The sequence below is a fragment of the Aulostomus chinensis genome, chromosome 24 (genome assembly GCF_037954235.1).
Source record: "Aulostomus chinensis isolate RoL2024-O1b breed Wild chromosome 24, RoL_Achi_v1.0, whole genome shotgun sequence".
Taxonomy (NCBI): domain Eukaryota; kingdom Metazoa; phylum Chordata; class Actinopteri; order Syngnathiformes; family Aulostomidae; genus Aulostomus; species Aulostomus chinensis.
Window position 1 is genome coordinate 6,809,579 of NC_141343.1, and position 27,921 is coordinate 6,837,499.

A 27,921-nucleotide genomic window follows, 5' to 3' on the forward strand; every position below is an offset into this window, starting at 1 on the left:
AGGAACCGGGGGTTAATTATTTCTACAAGCGAATGGAATTTGCTTGAGAATTCACACGAGAAAAAGCGATGCAAAGAAAAGTAAAATTTTTAAAAAGGCTGTTAAATGAATAAAATCCACTTGGTTCTTGACAAAGCAAAGAGAGGGCAAGTCACCTTTGCAACAGAAATGCACACACACACACACACACACACACACACACACACACACACACACACAATATGAAATGATGAAAAAAGGCCATCGGTTCCTGTGCTTCTCCTCTTTTTTTCTGTTTTCTTGCTGTTCCCAGTGCCGCCTGCTGCTCACCTGTCTTCTAATTTACTGCATCGCTTCATTAGAAACAAAACCCACTTTTTTCCTCTTCTTTTTTAATTTTTTTTGCAATGCTCATGAAACTAAAGACTAGTTACTAGATACAGCAACAAAACCAAGAGTCACGTTTGTCGGTAAAATGTTGGCTCGCCACTTTTAGAAAAGATCCCTTAAAAAAACAACAACAACGTTTTATCGACACGCTTGAGGAGCGTCAAAGCATGTCGGACCAAAAACGATGAGGATCCAGTATCGATTCAATGATCCACAAAGCACTAAATGGAAATTTCTGGGTTTTTTTTTTTAAATCCAGGTTTATCCTCTAATTTTTCACAAATCTGTTGATTCACTTTAAGAAGGCTCATCCATGTTTACTTCTTGTTGTGCTTTCATGCTTATATTCATTTCCTGGAGATCATAATCCTAATCTTAACCATAACCTCGGCTGCGACTTTAACTTCGGACCCCCAAATCTGTGTTTTACCAGTTTGGAGACACAGATTTTTGTCCCCAGGTCTCAGGTGTGGCCTGGTTCCCCTGAAAGTAGATTCTTCACACTTTCAGCGGGTGGACTTTGACGAGGGCGCTTCTACCTTGCAGCCTTCTAGCTGTCACCAATCGCGGCGCCTCCCCTCGATAGCGGATCGATTCAGAACGTTTTTGTTTTGTTTTGGGGTTTGTTGGGTTTTTTGTCCCTGGCAGCCGTTTCAACACAAATGCACGAGGAAATAAGTTGAGAAATACCAGAATTTCCTTCGGAGCCAAACCCTGTCAAACTGCAGCCTCGCTCCCAACAAATGTAGCAGTTAAAGAAAACAGGAGCCACACGTCGACTCCTGCTCTACAACAGCGTCCGCTTGTGTTTATCTAGGTGCTGTCATCCGTCAGGCATGTGTTTTCTGGGTGCCTTCATCCCGTCAGCTGCTGCCTGACAGCCACCTGGCCTACGAACCCATACAAGAATGGTGATGAATCATATTTAATCATTCCATCCAATCCCTCCTTTTATCCTCCTTCCCTGGACGTCACCTCTCTCTCTCTCTCTCTATCCTTGCCCTCCCTCTCTTAGTCACCACATGGATGTGTCATTCTTTCTATCACTTTAGAGGTTCATGCCCACTGAAGCACATCGAGGTGATCTCCGGAGTGCTGCGGCGGTGCCAAGACACCCCCCCCCTCCCTCCCTCCTCATCCCGAATGGCACCCCTTGATGGCTACCAAGGAGGCCATGTGACCGTGTTAACCACACCTCCACGCCATGGCCGTGAAACCTCGGCGTGTATAAATGGACACGCAAAGGGAGAAGAGGAACCAGAGGCTGAACGAAGCAGAAGAAGATGGAGCTGAATTGGGTGCTCGCGGTTGGAGGGTTTCTCCTGTGGACCAGTGGCGCCTCTGCGGCACCCATGGAGTGCCACTTTGACTCCAGAGGTGATACATCACACTTTTTTTGATTGATCTGTTTATAATTCAACCGCGTCTTGCTTTTTACCTTTCGCTCGTTTGTTTGTTGCAGCGCTGTGTGTATCTGAAGGGAGACACTACTCACTGGGCGAAACCTGGATGGACAACAGCTGCATGCAGTGCACCTGTCTGCACCCGGTCGGTGTGGGATGCTGTGAGACGTGAGTATACACACACACACACACACACACACACACACACACACACACACACACACACACACACACACACACACACACAGAGGTTTGCGTGGCTATCCTTATTAGGACATTCCATTGACTTCCATTCATGTGAATATCCTAACCCAAGCCCTAATCTTAATCCTAACCCTAACCAATTGATGCCTAACCTCAGATGGGATTTATTTTTCCAAAAATTAAAAAAACAGAAAACAAAAACAAAATTTTCTAGGTTTTTCATGACCCTATGAACGTTGATGCTGCTTTCACGAATGCTATTTGCAAATTTTCATACAAAATTTTGTTGTCAAATTTTCTGGACTCTTCACGACTCCCAATTTTTTCAGGCTCTGTTTATTTTTCAAAAATGTTTTGTAAAAAAACTGAAAAAATAAAGACTTTTTCAGGTTTGTCATGATTGCACGAACCCTGATAAAACATCACGTAAGTGGACGTGAATCTGCAAGTTTTGGGGAGAAATTTTAGCCTGCAAATTTGCACAGTTTTTTTTCCCAATTATTTGGGTTTTATTCAATTTTCAAAAAAAAACTTTTTTAACAGACTGAAAATAAAAGGACTTTTCCAGGTTTTTCATGATCGTACAAACCCTGACGCTGCTTCACAAAAGGAGACATCAAATGCAAATTTTGCATGTGAAATTTTAGGGTTGAAGCCCAGAGTGCATGAGACCAGCAGAATTCCTTAAGTGCCTGTTACTAAAAATGAATCTGTCATTTTCATAATAAAATCATACACTTTTTAAATGTTCTTGACCACACATGAAATGCCTGTTTATGCATGAAAAATCAAGAAGTCCATGTCAATGTGGTGTATAAGCAACTAAAACTAATGATGAATGGCGTTTTCAGGTAAGTCAATAAGTGATTTTTTTTTGTGGTGTAACTATTCAGGCATTTGTGAGGCAAATTTCCATTCCTTTTCCAATTTTTTTTTAAAAACTTTTCCAGTCCCAGCAGTTATTTTCTCGAGACATCACGACTTGATTTCAAGGTTTTCATGGTTGAATAAACCCTAAAAATGCTAGAAAACATGAACTGAACCTCCTCATTTCTTCCCAGGGTTCATCGGCCGGTGGACTTCCCTGCATGGTGCGAGGTGCGAGTGGAGCCCGTGACCTGCAAAGTGTCGCTGGTTCAGGCGGCTGACACCCGCCTCCCCTGCATCCCAGGTGATGACATCAAGGACCCCAGTCACGGATCCCTCCAGCTGCAGAACCAGCTCGAGGGGTAGAAACCCCACCACTGCTCCGCCTGTGAACAAATACTTCCTAAATATTTCATTGGCAGGAATTGAAGCTTTGGGCTTGTTTAATGTTGCCGGCAGGAGATTGTAAAAAACCAAAATGATGATGTGGCACTTTCACAAATTTCGAAGATAACTGCATCTCTTTTTTGTTGTTTTTTTTTAGATTCAATTGGGCTTTTCGGTTTGTGCTTGATGTTAGGCATCATATGTTTTATTGGGAGAGTTTGTCTTCAGAGGTTTAACAAGTTTTTATGTCAAACCAAATTCAATATCTCTCATTAAAGCACTGCTTATTGTAAATATCAGCAAATATACTGTATACATACATTAATATATAATAATTCCTAATGAAGTTGACTTGTTCTCTTCTGTAACTCCATTAACATTGAAATAAAAAGTTTACAAAGAGAACACGTTGATTTTTGTGAATTCCTCCTTTTATCAAATTTAATTTGTTTTTCTCTTGAGGTATTTACACACAGCCTTTGATCAAACAAAAAAAGGAAAGCAGTAAAAATATTAATATAAGAGTTGATAACTTGAGGAAAGACTGCGGGTTTTAAAACGAAGGCTTAAAAGATGAATAAATACAGAAATGCACAACAACCAGTGGGGTAGGAACAAAGTAGTTCCCGAAATGCACACCTCAATCGTTACGTTGGGGAATGCAGTCTCTGTCTCTCATATACAGTTAGAACCACGCAAAAAGATATGCGGTAGAACATCAGAACCACACTTGGAATATTTCATCTCAAAAGTCAAATGTTGATGCTGTTGGTCCCTGTGAATTGGGACACGTAGGACGCCAGGGCCGGGTTGGTAGGCAGGATTTTGATGGGCAGATCCCAGCTGAAGGTATCTACGTCCACATGCTCCGCTCCCACCCAGACTGTGACCTCAGATTGGTTCTGGAGAACAGTGGGAGGTTCCATCGGCTCGCGTGCCGTGACAAACTCAAAGTGAAGGCGCCACCTCAGGGTCACTGTACAAGAACGGTTGATAACAGTTGAGCGTCTGGTGCACAAACTTAAAGGAATTTTGGAAATGTACTTACATGCAGAGCCACACAAGAGGAGCGCCTGAAGTTTGCTAACACTTACCATCCACTACCATTCATTGTGCTAAGCTAAGTAGCAGTTAGCTAAATACACAGAAGAGAGAAGGGTATCTATCTCCTTGTCTAGCTCTAGAGAGGATGGAGAGCCAGTGTATTAAACAATAAAATTCCAAGTTATATCAGTGCCCTGCCACACAAGAGGACAGCATAAGTATGCTAACACTTACCATCCACTACCATTTATTGGGCTAAGCTAACTAGAAGTTATTTAAGGGCAGAGGAGAGAAGTGTACCTATCTGCTTGTGTATCTGGAGTGGATGGACAGGAAGCGCATTTAGCAAAATTTCTGAAGGACATGGGTGCCTTACCGATATCTGTGCTGAAACCTGGCGTTACGTTAAGCGGGACGGGGAGGGAAAAGTGGCTGGAGGCGGTGTGGAGGCAGGACTCCAGGTGTCGACCGTGTCCAGTAACACTGATACCCTGGCCTGGACGCCGTTGGTACTGCTGTTGGATTTCCTCTTCGCTCTGGAGACTCACTGAATACTGGAAAGCACACATGATTAACGATTAAAATTAATTAAATTAAAATTTCCCCACTGACAAAATAAAAAAGCCTCAAGTTCTAAGAACACTATTTGTGTACTTATACACACACCTGTAGGCAGGGAATGTCACCTTCGGAGAAGTTGAATGTGCCAATGATGTCCTCTCCTAGTCTGTAAACTGTCTTGAAGATGCAGAACTTTGCTACTTTCCCACGGACATTTGTGATATTAAACATGTCTGGAAAAAGGAAGAGGCCCACATAAATGGAATGGCAAATATAGTTTTAGAACAGAAAACTAAAAGTACAATACCATTTGTGGTGCATTTACTGGTTGAAGACAGATAATCACACTTGAGCCCCTCAATGGTTTAGTTTGCTTGTATTTTGTTGAAATCCTGGTCTGTAGCCCCACCTTTTTCTGGTACCAACCCACTGGAGTATTTGATGGATTAAAGGTCCCCTTGAATGCAAATCATCGTTTTCGTGTTTTTGGTGTTTATTCATCGTCCCCCAGTCGTGGGGAAGTGTGAGTGTGAGGCAGTGTCATAACCTCTGAAGTATCTCCCCTTTTTTGAATCGCTGCGGGAAAATGGACCAATGCGTTTTTGGCTGAAGTGTTACGTCACAGTTCAGTCAGTGCCCCCCTCCCCCCACACACACACACTCGCACACACTGAACCCACCCCTTTCACACACGCCCCTTCGACATATTTTGGGAGGGGGCGATTATGCGAGCGAGCCGAGTGAGTGCAGCTCTTTCGCGTCGCTCGCTCGCGCAACACAAACTGCAGCAGCAGCACTGACTGAGCAGATTGATTGAATGAATTGAGACCTTTGCTTTATCTGCGCTGTCTGTCGCTAGCTGGCCTGGCCTGGCTTGAGGGGGAAGGAATCTCGCCAGCCAGCCAGGCTACCAAGGGGCCAGGCCACCGGGAAAACTCCCGGTTGTCCCGACGGCCACCCCGCCACTGCATATACGGCTGGATCTGCGAATGGGCCATGGCTACTTGGTATCTTATCTTATGAATGTTGTTGTATGATATAGAATGTTGTCAATTGACAGTAGCAGTCACACTTAGCACCGGCGACAGTTAGCTGAGAAAGTGGGAGTACCTTCTATTCAGTGACAGTGAGGGCAGCCAATCACCGAGTAGTTAAATGAGGTTGCCAGATAAACAACGGCAACCGATCGCCGTCAACTCATGCACTTGCATAAATAATGAAGTTGCCAGATAAGGTCAGAAACGACCCCAATAGGGACAAATGACGCATTCTAAACCCAACATGGTAACATAGCGGTTTCAGAGAGCCTTTAGGAAGCTTCTGAGCCATCACAGAACCAACCATTTTTTGTGGGGTTACATATCACACCACAGAACAAGAATAAATACCCCATTCAACCTCTCTATGGCACCTTTAAGTCGACACAGGAGCACTGGGTGGGTTTCTCATTCTCTGACTGATCACACAATTGCATATAACTCAAGTGGATCTATTATAGAAACCACTTGTTGGATTTGTGGGACCGGCGGCCTTAGAATGAAAGGCCATGGGGTGGGAATATTTGATTTCCTAGTTTATTTAGTGCTACTTTAGTTGACTATTTTTAGATGTCCTTCTTTGTCAAATAAAAACGCTTTTGTTCAAGGTTACCTCACACTCTTGCATCACTACTTGTTATGGCTTGTTGGCTTGGGTGCTATTATGGTACAACAAGGTATTAAACAGTCCAATACTGTCAATACCAGCTGCGACACCGTTTACCTCCGTCAGAGGATATCTAGGCTGCTTTTTTGTCCTTCTTGTGTCAGTTTTAGCAACAAAGTTGTCTGCAAGGGTTTTATTTCGGAAATTGGCCGGGTTCACGATGCCGTTTGTGCGGGGGCTTCCTGTCTGGTTTCGATCAGCTCTGCGTAAATTGATGCGCTGGGTAACACATGGAACCCCCACTCACCCTGTGTAAATATCGTCATATACCCCAGGCACAATGTTAGAAGGGTATGACAGTATGAAAACACAGATACTGCTAATGGTTTGTGAACCAGTCGTGACAAAGTGGGGGCCAGTCTGAGATTCAAACAAGTATACGGAGGGTTAAGAAAGTGGGACCCCAACTCGAGGACTAGTTGTGAGGAAGAATCGATTACAGCTCTTCGTGTGAGGCTTGGCAGTACAAGAGATTTGGAAGAGGAATGAGTCCCCAGGAGCAAGCTGGAGAGTGCCGGGGAGTCAGAGTCGAGGTTATTAACAGATTCCTACTCCATCAACTTAACAAAGAAGAGGAATTCTGTATTCATGGACCATTCTTGGGTTGGAATCAAGAACTTCAGGGGCAGAGTCAGGCTGAGACAGGCGGAGGACCAAAGAAGAACACCTCCTCTAAGATGGCCAAAGTTCAAATGCAACCTGACCAGTCCTAATCAGTACGGAACTTCTTCATTTGCGACATTAGAACTCACGAGGGCAACGCCTTGAGGTGGTGACCATCAGCATGTCCAGCGCTCTCTCTAAAGGTCGGGCATCCCTACGGCTTGCTTCCTCTTCCTCCAAGAATGGGTTAGAAGGAGAGACCTCTTCATCCTGGGGGAATGGAGGTTCTGGCATGCCTGGAGATGGGAAAATCACACAAACCATGAGAGATGCCAAATTCCACGTCAACCCTAACAACCTTTTTTGTAGTTTTTGAGAACAAACTGAAATTGCAAACATCTTAGATGGTGCAAAGTCATCTCACCTTGTAGAACCAGAACCCTGAAGGGAACTCTGAGGAGCTTGATAGGAGAGTTGACCCTCTGGCAGCCGATAGTCAGTTTATAGACATATTTGACCGCTTGACCACGGAAACTAGGAAAACCATCAATGGGTACAATCTCACTGTAGGAATCTGTGGGAGAATGTATGGAAAAGGCCTTCAGTACCAATTTGGAAGAACTGATATGACTCAATAATGTTTAACATATGCAAACACACTCATACAGGTTTTGCTCTCTCCAGGATCCAGGCGCAGGTCACAGAACAGGATCTTGGGTGGTGTATCCAGAACACATCGTCCTCGCTCTCCTGGGGAAGGAATGCAACCACGTTACACAGACCAGAGGCTTGTTAAGCACTAAGGCTTCTAAAAAAGGTGAATAATGTCCATTTTCCGCATTCATTGCAAGTAAATATCTTTAATAAAAACAGAAGACAGTGGACAGGCTGAGTGGTTCTCTTGGACAGGCAACTGTCTGGGTGACAGTCAGAATTTCCATTTCCTCTTTCCCGCTTCCTCCCACTGACCTCTACTTGGAATAAGCACCGTGTCGCTCTCAGCCTGGACATCCTGCTTGTTGCCCTGAGCCGGCAGGGTCACTCTGCTCTCGCTGGCATGGAGCTGGCAGTGGATCTGGGCACTGGCCCACGCCAGCATCTCACTGGCACACACGGAGGAAACAGAGACTCGCTTCATTGAGTGGTCAAAGCAAGCTATTGATACAAGTTAGAAACAACAAGCATCCAAGATTGTACATGATGTACCCACACAAATTAACACATTTGTCAATAGGCAATTCCAATATTTAGAGAGGAGATGTATAATGCTGATATCACGTCTTGTTTGTTTTCTATGGGCTGGGCAATTGTTATAATACAACATTTTGTGAATAATAACAAATGACAAACAAATAAAATTGCTGATCTGAAATGAACATTGATTAAATTAATGTCAACACCAACTCAACTCTGTAAAAAGGTATAAAATCAGATTAATATCAATTTTAAAAATAAATAATTAAACACGATAAGAGTGCAGAGTCAAACCTGGCTGGCAGCATCTCTGATTCTTGGTCCCAAAGAGCATTGTTTTAACACGCTGTTTTAACACAGAACAAATAAAACAAGAGCACCACCTCTGATTTCTGAAGCAGTATTATTTTCTCTCAGTTAAAGTGACATCCAGTGGCATCTGACTGCCTGTAGAATGCGGGATAATGAAACGGACACAAGGGGGAGCCCTAACATTATTCCACAGCAGCCACACTGATCAGGCTGCCTGCAGACTGATCTGTCCAAATGCCTTATTAGTTAAATATTTGTAGATCAGCCCCATGCCAACAGGAATCTGATGCAGATTAGCTTTTGAAAGGTACCACTTTTACATAAGTAAAATAAAATAAAAAAAATAAAATTAGTATAAGTCTGGAAATCTTCCTGCTTTTTTAAAACACCGTTTTAAAGCTTTAGGTAAATCCCAAATATATTTATTGCACTGGCTGATCACTTCATCAAGGTTTCCGATGTGTGGGTACCTGCTAGCAGAGGTGGAGAGGTGAGACATCGGGTTCCTGAATGTTATGAGACACTCCATGAGCTCCCCGGCCAGAAACACGGGGCCCCGGGCCATGGAGGCCACCACCTCGATCATCTGAGACGTTGCAGGAAAACAACATTCGACTGTGAATGAGAGGTATGCTAGCTGTGTGTAGCCCAGCTCGCTAATGCTAATAAAGGTGATTTTAGCACATACCTTAGCCTCTCCGAGTTTAGACGGTTACGTTAAATTATTCCCAGTCGACCAAACGGGAACTTATTCAAACCATTTACGCGAAAACTGTCTCTTTTCATCCAAAATTAGCATATTCTATCTATAAGAAAAAAAGAAGCTCACAGTCAGACTAGCGTAAACAAAAAAGTGAAGATGTGGCTAAGCTCGACTGCACGAATAATAACGAACCATGTACGAACGAAACTTCTAAACTAATAAACGAAATACTTAAAAAATAAAAACATTCTTTTCGAATGTGTTCTGTTTTAAGTCCGGGTCGTATCTCAACCTAAATTCTGCACTTTTAAAAGAAAAAAAAACAGGACTTAAGCCTTTCACCGGTGTGTTTTTGGTCGGCCATTCCGAACACATCACGTGGCAAGGCTGTGTGGAAGTAGCTAGTTGCTATGGAAACTGTTAGGGAGACATAAACATAATATTTATGAAACGCTTTTAGTCTCGAACGTTAGAACGAAAAAATGCGTTGTATTTCATGAATTAAAGACAAGTTGAGTTTAAAAAAATAGTTTTTTATGTTTATCAGTCAATTGGAGAGGGAAATATTTAATGTAGATGTAAACCACCCCCCACCCTACTTCTTGAAAATGGTTCAGACCTCAGCAGCAGATTCTGGGACATTTGTTCGTATGATTGCTTGTCAGGCGTCAGGTAGCTGTCCGGTTAACAGTACAAGGTCCTGTAAGGAGAGGTTTAACCAGACGTAGCATTAAAAAAACCGTGTAAAAGGTTTATATGTGCTATTTTTTCCTCCAGGATTAACATGTAATCCTCGCGTAGTTGATGCCCGATTGTCTTTTGGGGGACGGATTTCCACAGGAGCTAGCAGAAGCTACAGGGACTTGAATGCGGCTCGGAGCAGCCGTGGGATGACGCCGTTTCCCCGGTACAAAAAAAAAAAAAAAAATGCTCTTTAACTGGTTGTTGACGGTCAGATTTAGAAGCTAAATGATGCTACAGCTAACGACAACGCCGCATGATTGATGATTTAAGCGAATGCTCGGTTGGTCGATGTTTGCATGCCTGAAATCGGCCTTGCCGGTGGGAAGTGATCGACATGTTTTAATTGATCCTGTCTGATCTCATCGTAGGGTTTGCAGCTAAATGTCGGGGGTCCTTCTTGAATCCTGTACGTCACCCCTCCTGCAAACACCGCCAACAGCTGCCACATCCGGACTACATGCAAAAAGGAAATCGCATTAGAGACTGTAGGGCTCATGTGGACGGTAATGACTTCATAATGGCTTTTGGACCTCCTACCTAGAGCATCTTTATTGCCTGTTAGACCACAGACATGCGTGGGAACCGGTTTATGTCGCAGGACTGAGCTCACACCGATCCACACACTCAGTCACCTCTATCTACCTCCTCAGTCTTCGCCCGATGGTGACATCCCCCCTGAATCCTTAAGTGTTTTTTTTTCCCCCCTGCTCGTTCATTCTGTTGTAAATCCGCCAAAATGACCACTGATTGGGGTGAGAAGTCCACGGCGGAGCTCATGAGCAGGTACGTGTCCAGGGAGGTGGGGTACGGAGTGCCTCAGGAAGGATGGCGTATCTGTCTGGCACATGAGTTCAAGGAGAAGAGAAAACCCTTTCAAGCTAAAGACGTTTCGCTGTCAAATGTCTGGGAGCACATCGGCCTCGGAGTCAGGTGAGACTCATTGACCCGTCAGATTGATTCTCTTCAAGGAATGAGATGAGATTATTTTATTTTCTATCTCACATACATTCACACACATTTCACTTCCTGAAAACAACAACACATAAACATTACAGGTTAATGTGTGGGCAGTTGGGCTGATAGGGAACTACTAAACAATGACCAATGTCTGATATTTTTGTGAGTTCCCAATAGCGTAACCATATTAGCTCCGCAGCGAGACGTTTCGCTTGCATATAACTGTCAGTGGGAGAAGACAAGATTTGCTACACTGTGATTTTTTTCCCCTTTTCTTTTTCTAGTTGTTAGCACAATCACACACAAACACACACGCATGCGTACAAAATAATTAAAACAAAGAGAAACTAAAAAAGGCTCATTTTAATTAAACTTGGTGGACAAAGCGACAGGCTGCTGAGTTTCAGAGAAGACCCTAAACTTCAATTCCCAATGATTGCACGACTTTATTTTTTTTAATATAGATTTTCTTTACTTTTAGGTAAATATTCTTGTTAAGTCTATGTAAAAATAATTAAAAAAAATCTTGAGGTTCCTTCAGTTGCGCTCTCTTATTAGCAAAACTCCCTCTGACTGTAGTTAAGAACCAATAGCGACTCTGCCGACTCGCCGTCGGTCACTGAAGACGACAAATCGTCTGCCTCTTCATCGTCTGTGGTGGGGTTTTTTTTGGTGGCTGGCATCCGTCTTGCATCACCACCGACAAATCTCATCTAACGTACATCCTTCTGTGCTCTCCTGACGATTGTATCCTCCCATCAGTGCTTTCAAAGCGAAGATTTTCAGTAAAGCCCCAGAACAGCATTCTGAGAACGTGGCAAACATTCCAAGGGGGAACTCTCTTGATGCCTTTTTTCCTCTCACTCCTCTTACTGTTTTTCTTCCTGGCTGCTGTAGTTTACTCCTCTACCTGCAGTAGCAGCGTTGAGTGTACAGCGTTGCGCCCACGTGTAGGTTTCTATGGCGTATTGTCCAGGAAGGCATCAACCAACAGGTGTAATATTTCTCAGCCTACACCTGAGCAAAGGTGTGAAATTCAATCCTTCCAAAGTAAAAAAGTCCTAAAGAATCAGGAATCCCAAGACGGAAGAGGCTGCGTGGATTGTTCTCTACGCTGGGCCGTTTACAACGCAGTTCCACAACAAGAAAACAATAAACTCTTGTCTCTCTATCTCTTAACATGGACTTATCTTTGCTGCTTTGTTCTCTACACACAGATAGGAGTTGTACCTTAAACACCTGATTAAAAGGGGGAAAGGTTCATTTGCTGTGTGGTTTCCTTTTTAAATTTTGGCCCAGACACTTTTGATGTAGCTCGATATTTTTGAATCCATACCATGTAGTTGACCTTTCTCTACAGCGGTCTAAGAACTGTAGTCCAAGGAACTGAGTGGCTGTACATTTTTTGCCCCCCCCCCCCTCCCCCCCAGCCCCTTCTTACAGGCAGGCGGGCGGGGGAGACTATACATTATTCACAGTCCTCCTTACATGGCAGGAAACACTCTCTATTTGCACTGCAGGATTGTGTTTCAACCTGTTTAGTGTCAGAAACACTGGTTCAATCTTTTCTGTCTGATTGGTTGCTGACATCCGTAGAACAAAACATAAAAAAAAGTAGTAATCTGGTTCTGTTGACAAATGTCATGATATTTTACAGCTTCAGCAGATTTTGGGCCTTGTAGCAAGCCAGTCTTTCCTCGGTCCTGTTACTCGTCAAGTACAAAGAAATGCTTGAAAATCTTTAGAAATCTGTTGCAGTGATTTTGCTTTCTCCACTTATCTCTGGCCCTCCCATCTCCTGTCGCCATGGCAATGTTTGTTAATTATTCCTTTGTCATTGTGCACTGTTTGCAGAGGGTTAAAAAATGAGGCATGGACACACCTTTAGCTGTCCATATGTCAACTGCAAACATACCAGGAACCTTCACAATAAGACTTTTGACAACCTAACCCTAACCCTTCCATATCTAGAAACTTAAACAAATTATTAAAAAAACAAACAGATGAATACAAGCAATTCTTTTCATTACTCCTCTGCTAATATCGTAGGTCTTTTCACTTGGCCGTTATGCCCTGAAGATGTATTTATTGTGATGGCGGTTTGAGCAAACGCAGGACAGATTCAGGTCAAAGTTCTTGGCCGGTACTCAACAAATCCAGCGGGGATCATTGTCTGCATTGATTTCCAGCTGAGCTGCGGAACAACCAGATCCTGACAACGGCGTAACCTGCCACGGCCTCCAATAGCAGGCCTCAGCTGATCCTATTCATCTCCCCTTGGGTGAAGTTGCATGGACGCACTATTGTTGTTCCTCTGGCTTTACTGCGAAGTTATTGTTTGTCGTACAGTCAGGCGCTGTATGAGCGTACCCACAAAGCCACAGTGCTGAGCCGAAGGCTGGAGACTTTCCCATGTTCTTTATGAGCAGCTATTCAGTCTTATGTTTCTGTGCTATACCAGGGTTTCCCTCTGTGTATTGTGCAGTATGTTAGGCAATAAAATACTTACTAATCTGACCATGTGACCAGGGGTGGCGTGAGAACCTGGATGGCGTTCCTCTGCTTCTAGATAATTTTCGGGAGCAAACCCTGATGTAGCATAGAAACGGCTTTTATTTAACTTTTGCTATCCTTTTTTCCCCCCCTCCTTTAAATCAGCCGGCCATAGTTTTATCAGTTTTATAGTCAAATGTGTCGACTTCACCCCAACAGTGGGGATAGGAATGCCAATTAATCAGTTGTCCAAGAAATTCGAAGAGCAGAAAAAGCAGCGCCTGTCCAGCAAATAGAGACTTCCGAACCACTCGTTCTGCTTCAGGAATATAGCCATTTTGCAGAAGCGTGGTGTTTGTCTCCTTAGTCTCTCACTATAAAGGGCATTGGCAGCGATCCTTCAAAGGCCTGCACGTGCTCAAGAGCCCCGCTTCATAAAGCACTCGGGGGTAAAAGCACAAAATTTGCTGAATGTGAGTGCAAATTTAGAAGAGGCTGTCTATAGACGGTGCTGAGCTGAACTCCAAGTCAAACGCCTGATCAAAAACAGCTTGCATATTAGAATAAATCCCTGCGCACCAACAGATGAATGACTCTAATGTTAACTGAATGCCTGAGCCTCTGGCCCGAGGCTCTAGGAGCTCTTCGAAGCTATTTCATATTAACACAATAAACCCGGTGTGACAGGGTGCGCTGCACCAAGACACACGAACAACTTCTACTTTCTCTTTGTCTGCATAACCATCGCATCGTCCACCACTGATTACAGGTTTGGGCCCCAGCCTCAGAAATCATGTGAATTAAAGCGAGCCATAAACAAGCAGTGAAAGGCATTAAATTGTGCAAGTCACTGTAAAACATAATCATCTCCTCCTCCATCTCTAATCAGCCATTAACCCGTGAATGTACACTGACAGTTTAAGACTCCTCACATGAGTTTTAATGAGCTGATTTAAAAAAAAATGTATGGACACTTACTGACATTCTCGTGCGCGTTTTTTTGGTTGTTTTTTTTTGGGACAAATTGACTGTCATTCAAGGGATTATTCTGAGGTGATCTGTGCGTTGTCTTCCAGGTATCTGAGATGGTGGTACAAGAAGACTCAGGTGGAGAGGAAGGCTCCATTCATTGATATGTTCGGGGCACAACCCTTACGTCAAATATATGGTAGATGGTTCATATCTGTGTCACTGTGGAATTTTTGGAATTTATGTACCTGTGAACACGTTCTGTATAACCAGTTTGTCCATTTGTTGTGGATGTTTAAACTTTGATCTTTAATGAAGCCCTTTGAAAGTCACGAGACGATCGCAGTTTTCCCACGAACAATTCAGATATCTCATTTTGAATCGAAACCATAACAGACCCTGAATGCCATACGTTTGACCATATAATGTAAAGAAAAGAACTGATATTCATAAGTATGTTCAAATTATTCATATATTGTGATCATTGCAAGAATAAAATACATGCAACACCTGCGAGAGGTCATGACAGTGTATTCTTTGTGCAGGTGCTCCACTTGGCGGTATTGGAGGAGGTACCATTACCAGAGGGTGGCGGGGGGAATTCTGTAGATGGCAAATGACCCCTGGGATGTACCACTACAAAACTGTCACAGCAAATCAGGTATAAAAGATCCTCAAAAGACGAAGACCCTTGTGTGAATGCCTACTGATGCATGCTAATAGCTACTTATAGTGTATCTTTTTCCTGCTCCAAACTACTGGTATGATATTGGTCTCTAAAAATCTACTTTTGGAACCCCCACAAAACAAAACACTTGTAGCTAATGCTAATCGGCGCAGCAGGCATGTAGCTCTGGCTAGCTGATTGTTGTGTTTACGAGATGAACCTAAAATGCAGTCAAGTAGACTGGAAAGAGACAAGGCTTATTTAAGCTACTGCAACTGCATTGGCAGCAACACAGATTTTGATGTCAGGGTGTTCAACTCAATAGAAACTTTTCGGGAGTCTGTTTGAACCGTGAAAACTGCCACTGGGTAGACTCCAATGTGCTGTATCCCAAAGATATTAGGAAAGGGTGTGACTGTTCCCAGAAAAACTTTCTTTCTCTGGCTTTACTACTGTTGTGCAGTCTGCATGAATGTAGAACCAGCAGCTGGATGCTTTCCATGCCCTGTCCTGTGTCCTTGTTGACAAAGCCATATTTAATGATTGAATAATGTCTTCGTTGACGTATCCTGTCTTTTAGTTCACAGTCTGTTTGCGTCGTGGCGGACAAACTGTTTACCAGCAGGTGCTCTCTGTAGAGCGTCCTCCAATGTTACAAGGCTGGAACTGGGGCTACTGTGGAGAATATGCCTTCTATCATGCCTTGTACCCCCGTGCCTGGACTGTCTACCACCTTCCAGGACAAAATGTCACCCTCACCTGCAGACAGGTGTCCCCAATCATCCCTCATGACTACCAGGTAACTTAAGGTTTTATGATGGTTGTCACAACTGGCTTTAAATATTCTTGAAAACTGCCTCATGAAGGTCACGTGCAATCAAGAGTGATAATTAAGTACTCGGACCTCCTCTCAGGACTCAAGTCTACCAGTCGCTGTTCTTGTTTGGGACATAGAGAACAAGAATGACCATGCTTTGGATGTCACTATCATGTTCACGATGGTCAATGGGTCAGGACATAAGGACGACAAAGCGGGGGGACACTGGAATGAACCATTCCATCTAGAGAAGGAGGGCGAGGCAGTTTCAGGGGTCTTGTTGCATCACCAGACTACAGTGAACCCTTACACCTTGAGCATTGCGGCCCGAGAGCAGGTTTGATTTCCTTTGGAACAAAAACTTATCTGAAGTTGCTGTTACCTGGAATTTGCTTCATGATGACATACTGGTTTTCCTTCAGCCTGACAGGGAAGTGAGCCATCAGACAGCGTTTACGCCCAAGGGAACCTGCAGTGATTTATGGGGTGACCTCATCGCCGATGGACGGCTGGACTCTCCTACAGGTCAGTATTTAAAAAGCAAGGATGAAACAGATTTATACCCTGAAATCAAAAGTACTTTATCAACTTACATGAAGCAGAAAAGCCCATCTGAAGTAGCATTTGGGTATCTTGTAGAAAAAGGTTATACTTTTATGTAAGCAAAAGAAGAGTCTCCAAAATGTCGATCCATTGCACAAATGACTTGTTGGATAAGTTGATCTCACCCTCATTTCTCTCTTGGTCGTATCGCTGCAGGCTCCAGCCCACCAACACCCAAAGGAGAGAACATTGCAGCAGCGTTGGCGGTGGGCTGCTTGGTAGCCGCTCACGGCCACAACACCCTGGAGTTCTGCCTGGCGTGGGACATGCCCAAAATCACCTTTGGTTCTCAGGAGAGGGAGCACTTCAGGTGTGTGAATAGTTGCCCCTGAAATGCAGACTGAGATCACTTTCCAATACTTTAAGCATAGAAAATTTGATGAATGATTCCCCCTGGCGAAAGCCATAGGCCGAAGGTGTTATACTTTTGGGTTGCCAGTAGGTCCGTATGTCGATCCAAACCACACATTATTCGTTGATGCGATATCTTCGGAACGCCTTCAGGGAATATCTCCAAATTTGCTGCAAACATCCTGTGGGACTTTACGCCACAGAGGCATACAACCATGATGCGCTATTTCTAGTTTAGTTGAATACCAGCATGGAAGGGTTTGTTTTGAAGCTGCACACAGGGTTATTATAAAATTATGGGAAAAAGTCTTCTCTCCTGGCTGCGACTTGACCATTATTGATCATTTTAAGGACTAACTTTCAATAAAGATTGAGAGACACGGGTTAAAGAACTCCAGTCAGTCAGACAAAGTGGCACTATTTTTCTGTTATGTCACATGTGGATGATGCAAGTGGTCCAACACAGCGGTTAAAACGTTGGCGTGTCGTTTGAGGACAGTCTTTTATGAAGGGATCTGATTGACTGTTTATGAGTCAGTGAGGCAGCATGCACTGGCTGTGTTGCCAAACCTCAGATGTCAACACTTCTACTGTGACATTATTTGTGGGAATTCACTCCAGAGATATATATATGTATGTATGTATGTATATATATATATATATATATATATATATATACTCACACACACACACACATATATATATACATATATATACACACACACACACACATATATATACATATATATATACACACACACACACATATATATACATCATACATACATACATATATATGTATTTATTTATGTGTATATGTATGTATTTGTGTATATGTATATATATGTGTGTGTATATATGTATGTATGTATGTATATATGTTTGTATGTATATATATTTATGTATGTATGTATATATATGTATGTGTATATATATATGTAGATATATGTAGAAATATATATGTGTAGATATCTATATAGATATCTATATAGATATCTATAGATATCTATATAGATGATATCTATCTATATCTATATACATCTTTATCTATATCTATAGATATCTATATATAGATATATCTATCTATATATACATCTATCTATATATACATCTATCTATATATAGATATCTATATCTATAGATATCTATATATAGATATAGATATCTATAGATATCTATATCTATATACATCTTTATCTATATCTATAGATAGATAGATGTATATATAGATAGATATATCTATCTATATATACATCTATAGATATAGATAAAGATGTATATAGATATAGATATCTATCTATAGATATCTATATCTATATATAGATATCTATAGATAGATATCTATATATAGATAGATGTATATATAGATAGATATATCTTCCAGTTTCTATTATCTCATTGTAAGGGTGTGATTTTTTTTCTTCATTTTAATTATTATTCATGTTCCCTTTTGTCATATCTCTGGCTTTTCTGTTTCCAGGAGATACACTCGTTACTTTGGGACCAAAGGGGATGCGTCCCCCTCACTCAGTCACTACGCCCTTACTCATTACAAACAGTGGGAAAGGAGCATTGAGGAGTGGCAAAGACCTATTCTGCAGGACAGGTAGTTCCAAAATCTCTGCCGCTTAAATGACAAACTGAACATTTATGTTATAATGGCTCGGCTTGTGCATCCGCAGTTCTCTCCCCTCCTGGTATAAGTCTGCGTTGTTCAATGAGTTGTACTTCGTGGCGGATGGAGGGACAGTGTGGATCGAGCTACCGGAGGACGCTGACGTCAGCGGCGGTGTGCGCAGTGAAGACGGGGGGCTGCCAGCTCAGCCCCCCGTTATGCAGGAGTACGGTCGCTTTGCCTACCTGGAAGGTCAGCAGCCTCATGTCATATTATACAAACTTGTGATATTAATTCCTTCATTATTATTTTTTTTCAATCAAGTTCCACTTCCTCTTTGAGCATTTTTGATTAAACCTGCTGCTGATTCACAGGTCAGGAGTACAGAATGTACAACACATATGATGTGCACTTCTACGCTTCCTTTGCACTGATCATGCTGTGGCCCAAACTAGCCTTGAGTGTACAATATGACATTGGTGAGTAGCCTGCAATCGTCTGAGCTTTTAAAAATTTGGACGTGTGTGTGTGTGTGTGTGTGTGTGTATAATTTAAAGAAATTTTGACATGGATTTCTTCAGTCATAGTTCCCTCAAAGGTGTGTTGAAGTCATTTTTGAATTTGCTATTGTTAAAAACGCGCGAGAGCCTTGGTATTATTTAATGAAATCTCCTCTCAGCCGGCAGTGTGGTTCAACAGGATGCCACCGAGAGGCTGCATCTCATGAGTGGGCGGTATTCTCCTGTCAAGGCCAAAAATGTGGTGCCTCACGACATTGGAGATCCAGGTGACACTGTGTTGTAAGCAAAGTGGAATAACAAATGTTCTGAAATTGGTCGTCCCTCTAAATGCTATATAATGACCCCTAGATGACGAGCCTTGGCAAAGGGTAAACGCCTACCTCATTCATGACACCGCAGACTGGAAAGACCTCAACCTGAAGTTTGTCCTGCAGGTCTACAGGGACTTTCACCTCACCCAGGACAGGCAGTACCTGCAAGATATGTGGCCCATCTGCCAGGTATACATGGCGCATGTAACGGTAGCTTGAGCTTCAGTGGTTCCCTGGTATTGTTTGTTGTTTGTCCATCCTTGTTTGGAAAGTATACTGTACGTAAGGGACAGAGCGCTGCGGGGATGACGGATGTTGTTAGCCATTGGGAGTTAGCATCACCATGGGTTCAGCCCGCCAAAAGTTCATTGGATTTTCCCGTTTTATGTGGCATCACGGCAGAAGATATCCTATGTTGCCAACAAAAATGTACAAGACCAACATGCCATCTTCAAGTATGAACAAGATTTTTTTACAATTATTGAAGCGTAAATGTTTTAAAGTGGAAGTGGATGCTACTGTTAACTTTGTAGAAGTACATAGCTGACGTCATGCTGTGACCGAACGACACCACAACTAGCTTTGTGCTGCTTCTGTTTTCAGGAAAATGAAGTTACGATAGCCTTGTTTAGCCGCTTGTTAGCAACGGCAGTTTTTAACACTTTAAAATGACTGTGTGGTATAAGAACATGAACCCTATTTCAGGCATTTAACCGTAAAACCCATTGCCTTTTAAGCTGAGGGACCAGGATGTTCAACAATGCTAAGTTCCAGCTTTTAAGGATTTATTCCAGCATGGTTGTATTCCCTACATAAACACGTGTGGATGTACTTTTGTAGAATTTGCCCCATTATTCGGCTCATATTTTCTCGTCTGTCTGTACTTTGAAATGCGTTTCAGGCGGTGATGGAGTCAGAAATGAAGTTCGACCAGGACGGAGACGGCTTGATAGAGAACTCAGGATATGCTGACCAGACATACGATGGCTGGACAGTGACAGGACCAAGGTGAGAGATTAGGTCATCGGAGTAGAGTCGGCCATCGTAGCTGGGATCACCTCAAAATCTCATCGTTCGTCACATGAATACGCAGTAACATGGAATCGCAGGATACCAACTGGTTCAAGTCAGGCTCTTCATTTTGTCTTTGTGTGAGAATGTTCATGTATTCATTTGAATTTTCCAGTGCGTACTGTGGTGGTTTGTGGCTGGCGTCTTTGTGTGTCATGTGTAAGATGTCCAGACTGGTGGAGGACGAGGACACACACCGACGTTACCGAGACATCTTGGATAGAGGCAGCGCTGCTTTTGATAAACTACTGTGGAACGGTATAGTCGAACTAATTCAACCGTATTTACCTCTCATTTTTACAAATAATAGAGGTCGACAGCCACTCAGAGGTTGATTCTATTTTTTGAGACTTTTCTGTATTTTTGTGTCATGTTTAGAGAAATACTACAACTATGACAGCAGTGGGAGAGATCTTTCCAACAGCATCATGTCTGACCAGTGTGCCGGCCACTGGTTCCTGAAGGCATCCGGACTGGGTGACGGAGACTACCTGGCACGTTACAACATATCTTATATTCCTAAAATCGTCAAAAAAATCACTAATTATGCTTCCTTTCAAAGTAGCTTTGTAGTCTCAACATTGCGTCCTCTCTACTTTCAGGCGTTCCCTAAAGAAAAGATCCGCAGAGCACTAAAGTCAGTGTTTGACTTGAATGTAATGAGCTTCGCCGGCGGTCAGATGGGGGCTGTTAACGGCATGCGCCCTGAGGGGGTGCCCGACCGCTCCAGCGTCCAATCAGACGAGGTCTGGATTGGAGTGGTGTATGGACTGGCAGCCACTATGATCCATGAGGTAAGAGTGTGGGTGTGGTGCTTCTTCTCCTCATGGCAGTCAGACACTTTTTGGACCCCCCCCCCCCAACGGATTCGAATCAAAACTTAAGAAGGGATCAGATCGTCACTTTTGAAGAGACAAAAACAGGAAAAACAATCTACTGAAGTTTAGCTCCCTTCGACAAGTTTTGCTACATTTTTCAAATCCTAATTGCTTTTGTCACTGCAGAATCTCGCGCCTTGCAGGAACTCAATCCTGCCAGCACAGGCAGTAAAACTCAACTTACCATTTATACAGGAAGGTTTCTGCACAGGTTTAAAAACTGTAAGTGGTGGACTTGAGAGGCTAATTTTGTTGTCAGCTGGACACGGCTAGCTCGCTGTTTTACGACTGTAGCTCTCAGAAATGAAGCAAAATAAGCCCGTTTCCTGTTCAAGATGTTTATGGACACTCCTCCACCTTTAACTTGATGACAGCTGACCTTACGTTTTATAAAACATCAAAAAAAAAGAGTCCAATAAAAATAGCGGTACAGTCCATTTTCAATAGTCTGTTTCTGTTTGCTACAGAGGGGGAGACATAAAGGTTTTACTGGACACCTTTTTTTTTTCACGCAACCTTCAGGTGTAAGGAAGTCAATTACTAATTTTTCTCTAACCCTGAATATGTTAGCAACAGTTTACCAAGGCTGGTAGTACCAAAGCTGTTTTTCCCCTCAGGGTATGCGGCAGGAAGGGATGCGCACTGCCGAGGGTTGCTACCGGACTGTGTGGGAGAGGCTGGGCATGGCCTTCCAGACCCCTGAAGCCTACTGCGAGAAGGGCATCTATCGCTCACTGGCCTACATGAGACCTCTCAGCATCTGGGCCATGCAACTGGCACTCGGCACTTCAAACATGCGCCAGAGCCACTCTACGGACAGCGAGGAGGGACGGGACACGGCAGCAAATCGGAGCTAGGACCTGACGGCAGCGTTTTGAGACGGACGTCAGCGATATTCAGCGAAGTTCTCTGCAGTCTTTAAATGTTTTTTTTTTGTTTTTTTTTTTAATTTCAGGCCTGAGTTCAGGGCGGTTTGTCAGTCTGAAAAGTCAGTACCTACTGTAGATCATGAAACTTGAATTTTTTTTTTTTTTAAAGTAGTGTAGTTAAGGGTCTTACCCAGTGTGTATCGCTAATTACAACGGACCTCCTGCAACACTCTTTGCACACACACACACACACACACACACACACACAAAGTTGGTTCTATTGTTTGCATACTCGGAGCAAGCATATGGGCTGAAGTTTGAGTAAAGCTATCATTGTGTATTGGAAGTTGATGACATCAGAACGCCTGTGAATGAAACCTGAAATATTGCAACATTTTTCCCCCTGCTTTTGATATATTAAAAGCTGAAATAAGTGAAAAGTAGTGTTGGAAATCAAGTCTGAATTTGTATTGCATTTGGTGCCTTGTTGCATGTTGGCCTGTATCTACAGTTTATTAATGTAGTGGCAACATTTACTGTTTTATAAAATCCAATACTCATGACAATCATAGCGAATAAAATTAAAGTCCTTCATTACATCTCAACGAAGTCTTGTTTTAATGTTGTTTGTTTTTTTCTGAATATTATTTTTACTGTTTATGTCCTAACTTTTATATTTTTACTTTTGCTTAGTGGACAATTGACATGCTATGTTGTAACAGTAGTCCACCACCAGAGGGCGAAACAGGACAAACACACCAGGAGGAGAAACAGAGCTGAATTATTTTTTTTTAAATATTTGTTGATTTTTAATGAACTTAGTGGATGAACAACCAGCACTGATTTGGAGTCCCTAAATCACTCGACATGGAAGTTAGTCAGTTGAAAATAACAGAAAATTCTGCATTCTGTGAAAAAAGAATTTCCTCTTAAACAGTCATGATAAATAAGGAGGCACTAAATTGCAATAAAGAGAGGCTTTTCCTCTACGTCCTGTTTAAGGTTTAAGAACTGGTACTGAGTCCCTAAGTCACATGACATGCAAGCTACTGAAGAAAATAATTTGAGCACTATTTTTTTTTTTAAAATGCACTTCTCGCGAAAAAAAACCCCTCAAAAGTATTAAAGTTAATTTGGGATTATCTCAAAGTTTTGTTTGCAAATTGAAAGGTTTTTACTCGTGGTTCAACATTGGGTTTTTTTTTGTTTATGCTTAAGTGTAAAAAATGCATTTAACCCCCCAACACACACACACACACACACACACATTCTTCTAAAACTAAATTGCTGCAGTATCACCAGCAGGAGACCTCTAGTGGAGGTACTGGGTATCAGGGCACTAGTTCATTTACTCAGTGGTACTTATTTTCTTTTCCCAACTGCAGTATTTCAATGATAATTATTATATCTGAACATTATTCATAAGTTGTTTTTTTACGTTGTGGGGACATTTGTCTGTTTTTACAGTCACACTGCGGGGACTCACCTGCCGTTAGGGGACAAAAATTCAAGTCTCCCGCAATGTGAGTGGTTAAATTTGAATATGAGTCAATAAATTTGAAGGTGAAAGCTTGGATTAGGTTTAGGTAGATGAGGACATGTCTCCAGGAAGTGACAGTAAGTCAAGTAATGTCCCTTAATGTGACGGAAACACTGTGTGTGTGTGTGTGTGTGTGAGAGAGAGAGAGAGAGAGAGAGAGAGAGAGAGAGAGAGAGAGAGAGAGAGAGAGAGAGGCTCTTTCTCTCTCCCTCGCGTGAGAAAAGGAAGTGAGCATTTCGACTTGAGTCAGTCTTGAGTCAAACAGAATCGGTGACAGAGGGAGCATGCAGCCAACTGGTTCTATCTGCCGTGTTCGGACCCGCTGCCTTCATCTTCATCATCATCATCATCTGAATCCCGCTAAATCATGTCTGCCGACAACAGCAGCAGCAGCCCGGGGGAGGTGGAGGACTACACCTGCGTGCGCTTCTACGTGTCCACCGTGTCTTTCTCGGTGCTTCTGGTCTTCAACTTCCTCATCAACGGGACCATCTTGTGTGAGGAGCGGCTCCGCACGCGCGCGCGCTTCGTCCTTGTGTTCCACCTGTTGCTGTCCGCCCTCGTGCACCTGGGCATGAACAGCGTCTTCCTGTACCAGTCCCACCTTCACGCCCGGCCGGGCGGTCCCGCCTGCGTGGCCATGATCACCGTCCTAATCAGCAGCGCCTCCAACATCCTCCTGACGCTCACGGCCATGGCTCTGGACCGCTACTGCGCCATCTGCCACCCCATGCGCTACACCTCCACCTGCACCGCAGGCTGCTGGCCCTGGCTTCTGGGGGGCCTCTCCTGGCTCGTAGCCCTCACGATCCCGCTCACTTTGCTCCTCCAGCCGAGATCCGCGGGGACCGACGGCTATGAGGGGGAGTGTGGCCCGGTGCAGCAGAGGCAGGGCGAAGTCCCGAAGATGGTGTTCATCGGTGTGTGCACGCTGCTCATCCTCTACAGCTACGTGAGGATACTGGTGGAGGGAAGGCGCTTAGGAGTGCTCAACCGGCGAAACCGGGCCGGCTGCAGGACCATCGTTCTGCACGGGACCCAGTTGGCCGTTTACCTCCTCCCCAACTTTGTGAAATACATACTGAACAAGTTTAACGAACGAGGCCTCATCCAGCAGCAGACCAAAGAGCTGTCAGCAGTGGTGATATTCGCCTTCTTCAGCTTGGCGCAATGTATTGCGCCAGTTATTTACGGGTTGCGCAAAGAAGAACTTCTGGAGCAGTTGAGCCACAGGTTCCCCTGCTGTTCCCGGTACCTGAAGAGGTTCGTCGGCTGGACGGTTCGAACCAGCTGGAGACAAGAGCATCACTTAGGAAGGTATGACCGCACAAATGCGCCATCCGCACCTCTGTGCATAACGGACTAGAACTTCCGGGTACCACCACATCTGTAATGATGCTTTTCATGGTCAACAGGGCCAAAACAAGCAGGCTGTTCAATAACCCTCAAACTGGGCATCAAAACGCCTTTTTTGACATTAATTTCACCAGGCAGGACTGAAAGAATAGTTTTCTGTAGGTTGAGGCATGCTGAGAGCAACAGTAACTTTCCTAAAAAAAATTACCAAAAAAAGCTTATGAAGACAAAGAGGAAGAACAAAACACTTGAATGGAAAACAATGAGGGGTTAGGAAGCGTAAGGGAGAAAAAACAAGGATACACGCGAGCTGTCTGCAGGTAACGTGAAGGCCGATAAACCTCAAACTATGTAGGAATATACAACTGAGAAGGTCTATCGTAACTCTACATGCTTCACTGTAATCTAAAATGGTCATGTAGGCGAAAAACATCAAAAGACGTGCCAAATTTCTCTTAGATCCCCACTCTAAAACTCTAAAACGTGTTTTTATAATTGCTTTCTGATGGATTGACGTCAGAATGTAGGCCTTTCTCACAGCGGCTAGCTTGACCTTTCATAACAGGGTAAATTTACCAAATAAATAAAACGTCAATCTGCTTTGTTTAGCGTCCAAATCCCTCCAGTGAACTAACATCGACAGTACCAGGACCCTAATTAGAATAAAGAGCACCATTAATGTTACTAACTAAGCCGGCAATGTCACATCAAAATGGCTGCTGTGAAAAAGGCCTATTGTATTTATGGAAGTTAAAATTTGCAACTTATATAAAGTGGCTCAAATTTTTTTTCTTCTATATATAGAATAATATATTAATAATGACAAGTATTTTCTATTTATATTTTCTTTTGTCTATTTTACATAAGTAAGAACAAAAGCGAACATGTGATTTCGAGATAAACCCACAGCTGAAAATCTGTGTTCAGGCGGGCGTTTGAGTTTGTTTCTGTACCTACAAAGTGATTTAAAGGTTTTTGTTTTCCTTTTCAAGAGAGCGAACACTGACAGCCCAGACAATCATCTCCCTAGAGACCCCAGCAGCCCTGGAGGAGGAGGAGGAGGAAGAAATGGGACCAGTGCCAGTCAGGAGGTCGTCACATGACCTGCACTCATGTCAAGGCCAAATAGGCAATGCTTGATTTGGGATGGAGGGGGGGGAAAAAAGGCATGTCAGTCAACGTTGCCATGGGAACGTAGCTGGATTTGTGGCTGGTGTTTCCCACATCAGGCTTGAGAGGAACTGCAGGAATCAGTTTGGACACACTGATGCAGATGTGTGTGGTTTCACTTTGGCAGGAGCGTGTATTTATACACTGGATTTATTTTTGACCAGCAACATTCACGCTGGGGCAGCTCGGTGGCCGACAGCTGCGTGGTGAGGAGGAGAAGTGAACTGTTGTATTTCTTCCCGGCTGGTCCAGGGGCCAAAGCCTAAAGCCACTTCAACCTCAGCAGCCTGAAGACTGAGAATTAACTTATTGAGAGTCTGGAAATAGTCATGAGTGTTTTGTGGATATGAACGAGAATTTGAACAACCTTAATCTATTTGAGTACTTGTAGCATCCCATAAAATGTATCTTAAATGCTAATGTATGTAGCATTTCTTAGTAACTGATGTGTGTACCTTAAAGTGGACGACACTTTACACTGCATGAGCTAAAAATTAAGCTAAAATGGAGATTAGGATGATGCTAAAGTAAGTTAGCCAAACCTGGGTAAAACTGCAATACCAGTTTAACCATGATTAATTAAAAAATCTGCATTTATCAATTTTTAATGTTCATTAATTAACATGTTATATCTTGATTTACTCCTGTGGGGGAAAAAAAGCATCGCTAGGCTAGGTTAACAGTCCTCCTATACCAAACTGTCAAAGTATCAAGCTATATCTTCAAAAATTTAAATTGGCAAGATAAGCAAAAATTCTTCATATACAACAGTTAAACCATCCAGCTACGCCAATAATTCTCACATACAAGAGATAATGTGGCAAGCTAAGCCAGCAGTCTTCATACACACGTCGTAGAATAGCAAGCTAATAATTGTCAGACACAGAATTGTTAACAAAGCTAGCAAGCAGTCTTCCTTCACAAAAGTATTAAAATATCAAGCTATCAGTCTTGAAAATTCTTAATATACAGAGATAAGCTAACAGTCTTTGTATCCAAGTGTTGAAGTAGCTAGCTAAGCTAACAGTCTTTGTATCCAAGTGTTGAAGTAGCTAGCTAAGCTAAAAGGCTTTGTATCCAAGTGTTGAAGTAGCTAGCTAAGCTAACAGTCTTTGTATCCAAGTGTTGAAGTAGCTAGCTAAGCTAACAGTCTTTGTATCCAAGTGTTGAAGTAGCTAGCTAAGCTAACAGTCTTTGTATCCAAGTGTTGAAGTAGCTAGCTAAGCTAACAGTCTTTGTATCCAAGTGTTGAAGTAGCTAGCTAAGCTAACAGTCTTTGTATCCAAGTGTTGAAGTAGCTAGCTAAGCTAACAGTCTTTGTATCCAAGTGTTGAAGTAGCTAGCTAAGCTAACAGTCTTTGTATCCAAGTGTTGAAGTAGCTAGCTAAGCTAACAGTCTTTGTATCCAAGTGTTGAAGTAGCTAGCTAAGCTAACAGTCTTTGTATCCAAGTGTTGAAGTAGCTAGCTAAGGTAAAAGTCTTTGTATTCAAAATGCAGTAGTGAGACAGGGATCGAGCACATTTACCAACTTTTCTTTAAAGGGGAAGTCAAGTTTGAAACGGGTCTTTTGTGGCGTATAAATCTAAACAATGAGGTTTTATTTTGTCATTCATCAGGATTTTAAGTCAAGCCAAGTT

The 27,921-nt window shown here is 42.9% G+C and overlaps 4 protein-coding genes across 9 annotated transcripts; 3 read left to right on the plus strand and 1 right to left on the minus strand.

Annotated features, from left to right (window-relative positions):
* The first annotated feature begins 1,652 nt into the window (after positions 1-1,652).
* msmp1 (microseminoprotein, prostate associated 1) lies at positions 1,653-3,345 on the plus strand. The gene is made up of 3 exons (XM_086197202.1): positions 1,653-1,746; positions 1,832-1,940; positions 3,038-3,345. The coding sequence occupies exons 1-3, from the start codon at positions 1,653-1,655 to the stop codon at positions 3,207-3,209; spliced, it is 375 nt and encodes a 124-aa protein (XP_086053328.1). The 3' UTR covers positions 3,210-3,345.
* On the minus strand, positions 3,219-9,740 carry rgp1 (GP1 homolog, RAB6A GEF complex partner 1). 3 transcript variants are annotated; one of them, XM_086197200.1, is made up of 10 exons: positions 9,544-9,740; positions 9,337-9,454; positions 9,119-9,234; positions 8,112-8,245; positions 7,809-7,892; positions 7,567-7,716; positions 7,292-7,438; positions 4,941-5,068; positions 4,651-4,828; positions 3,229-4,206 (listed from the first exon to the last, which is right to left on the minus strand). In XM_086197200.1, exons 3-10 carry the CDS (start codon positions 9,232-9,234, stop codon positions 3,983-3,985), a joined length of 1,161 nt encoding a protein of 386 aa, XP_086053326.1. In that variant the 5' UTR covers positions 9,337-9,454; positions 9,544-9,740; the 3' UTR covers positions 3,229-3,982. The 3 variants fall into 3 exon arrangements, with proteins under 3 accessions (XP_086053327.1, XP_086053326.1, XP_086053324.1); XM_086197198.1 differs by having other exon boundaries at positions 3,230-4,206; positions 9,337-9,740; XM_086197201.1 differs by lacking the exons at positions 9,119-9,234; positions 9,337-9,454; positions 9,544-9,740 and adding an exon at positions 8,631-9,104 and having other exon boundaries at positions 3,219-4,206.
* Positions 9,741-9,997: 257 nt separating this feature from the next.
* Positions 9,998-22,812, plus strand: gba2 (glucosidase, beta (bile acid) 2). 4 transcript variants are annotated; one of them, XM_086197206.1, is made up of 19 exons: positions 9,998-10,258; positions 10,464-11,025; positions 14,622-14,713; positions 15,060-15,175; positions 15,762-15,980; positions 16,096-16,335; positions 16,421-16,523; positions 16,758-16,911; positions 18,433-18,558; positions 18,635-18,819; positions 18,942-19,046; positions 19,247-19,354; positions 19,437-19,456; positions 19,523-19,588; positions 20,301-20,407; positions 20,586-20,728; positions 20,849-20,964; positions 21,073-21,264; positions 21,966-22,812. In XM_086197206.1, the coding sequence occupies exons 2-19, from the start codon at positions 10,832-10,834 to the stop codon at positions 22,203-22,205; spliced, it is 2,526 nt and encodes an 841-aa protein (XP_086053332.1). In that variant the 5' UTR covers positions 9,998-10,258; positions 10,464-10,831; the 3' UTR covers positions 22,206-22,812. The 4 variants fall into 4 exon arrangements, with proteins under 4 accessions (XP_086053332.1, XP_086053329.1, XP_086053330.1 ...); XM_086197204.1 differs by having other exon boundaries at positions 10,000-10,048; positions 10,129-10,258; positions 19,437-19,588; XM_086197205.1 differs by having other exon boundaries at positions 10,005-10,023; positions 10,129-10,258; positions 19,437-19,588.
* Positions 22,813-24,003: 1,191 nt separating this feature from the next.
* LOC147238546 (putative G protein-coupled receptor 148) lies at positions 24,004-27,429 on the plus strand. The gene is made up of 2 exons (XM_086197432.1): positions 24,004-25,074; positions 26,106-27,429. The coding sequence occupies exons 1-2, from the start codon at positions 24,125-24,127 to the stop codon at positions 26,251-26,253; spliced, it is 1,098 nt and encodes a 365-aa protein (XP_086053558.1). The 5' UTR covers positions 24,004-24,124; the 3' UTR covers positions 26,254-27,429.
* Positions 27,430-27,921: the final 492 nt, after the last annotated feature.

Coding starts and splice junctions, on each gene's coding strand:
- msmp1 (XM_086197202.1), top strand. CDS start 1,653: ATGGAGCTGAATTGGGTGCTCGCGGTTGGAGGGTTTCTCCTGTGGACC. Junction 1,747..1,831: donor GTGCCACTTTGACTCCAGAG/GTGATACATCAC, acceptor TGTTTGTTGCAG/CGCTGTGTGTATCTGAAGGG. Junction 1,941..3,037: donor GGTGTGGGATGCTGTGAGAC/GTGAGTATACAC, acceptor ATTTCTTCCCAG/GGTTCATCGGCCGGTGGACT.
- rgp1 (XM_086197200.1), bottom strand. CDS start 9,234: ATGATCGAGGTGGTGGCCTCCATGGCCCGGGGCCCCGTGTTTCTGGCC. Junction 7,717..7,808: donor TCCTGGAGAGAGCAAAACCT/GTATGAGTGTGT, acceptor ATTCTCCCACAG/ATTCCTACAGTGAGATTGTA. Junction 5,069..7,291: donor CACCTCAAGGCGTTGCCCTC/GTGAGTTCTAAT, acceptor TCCTTTTTCCAG/ACATGTTTAATATCACAAAT.
- gba2 (XM_086197203.1), top strand. CDS start 10,832: ATGACCACTGATTGGGGTGAGAAGTCCACGGCGGAGCTCATGAGCAGG. Junction 14,714..15,059: donor ACCCTTACGTCAAATATATG/GTAGATGGTTCA, acceptor TTCTTTGTGCAG/GTGCTCCACTTGGCGGTATT. Junction 15,981..16,095: donor TCATCCCTCATGACTACCAG/GTAACTTAAGGT, acceptor ACCTCCTCTCAG/GACTCAAGTCTACCAGTCGC.
- LOC147238546 (XM_086197432.1), top strand. CDS start 24,125: ATGTCTGCCGACAACAGCAGCAGCAGCCCGGGGGAGGTGGAGGACTAC. Junction 25,075..26,105: donor CAAGAGCATCACTTAGGAAG/GTATGACCGCAC, acceptor TTCCTTTTCAAG/AGAGCGAACACTGACAGCCC.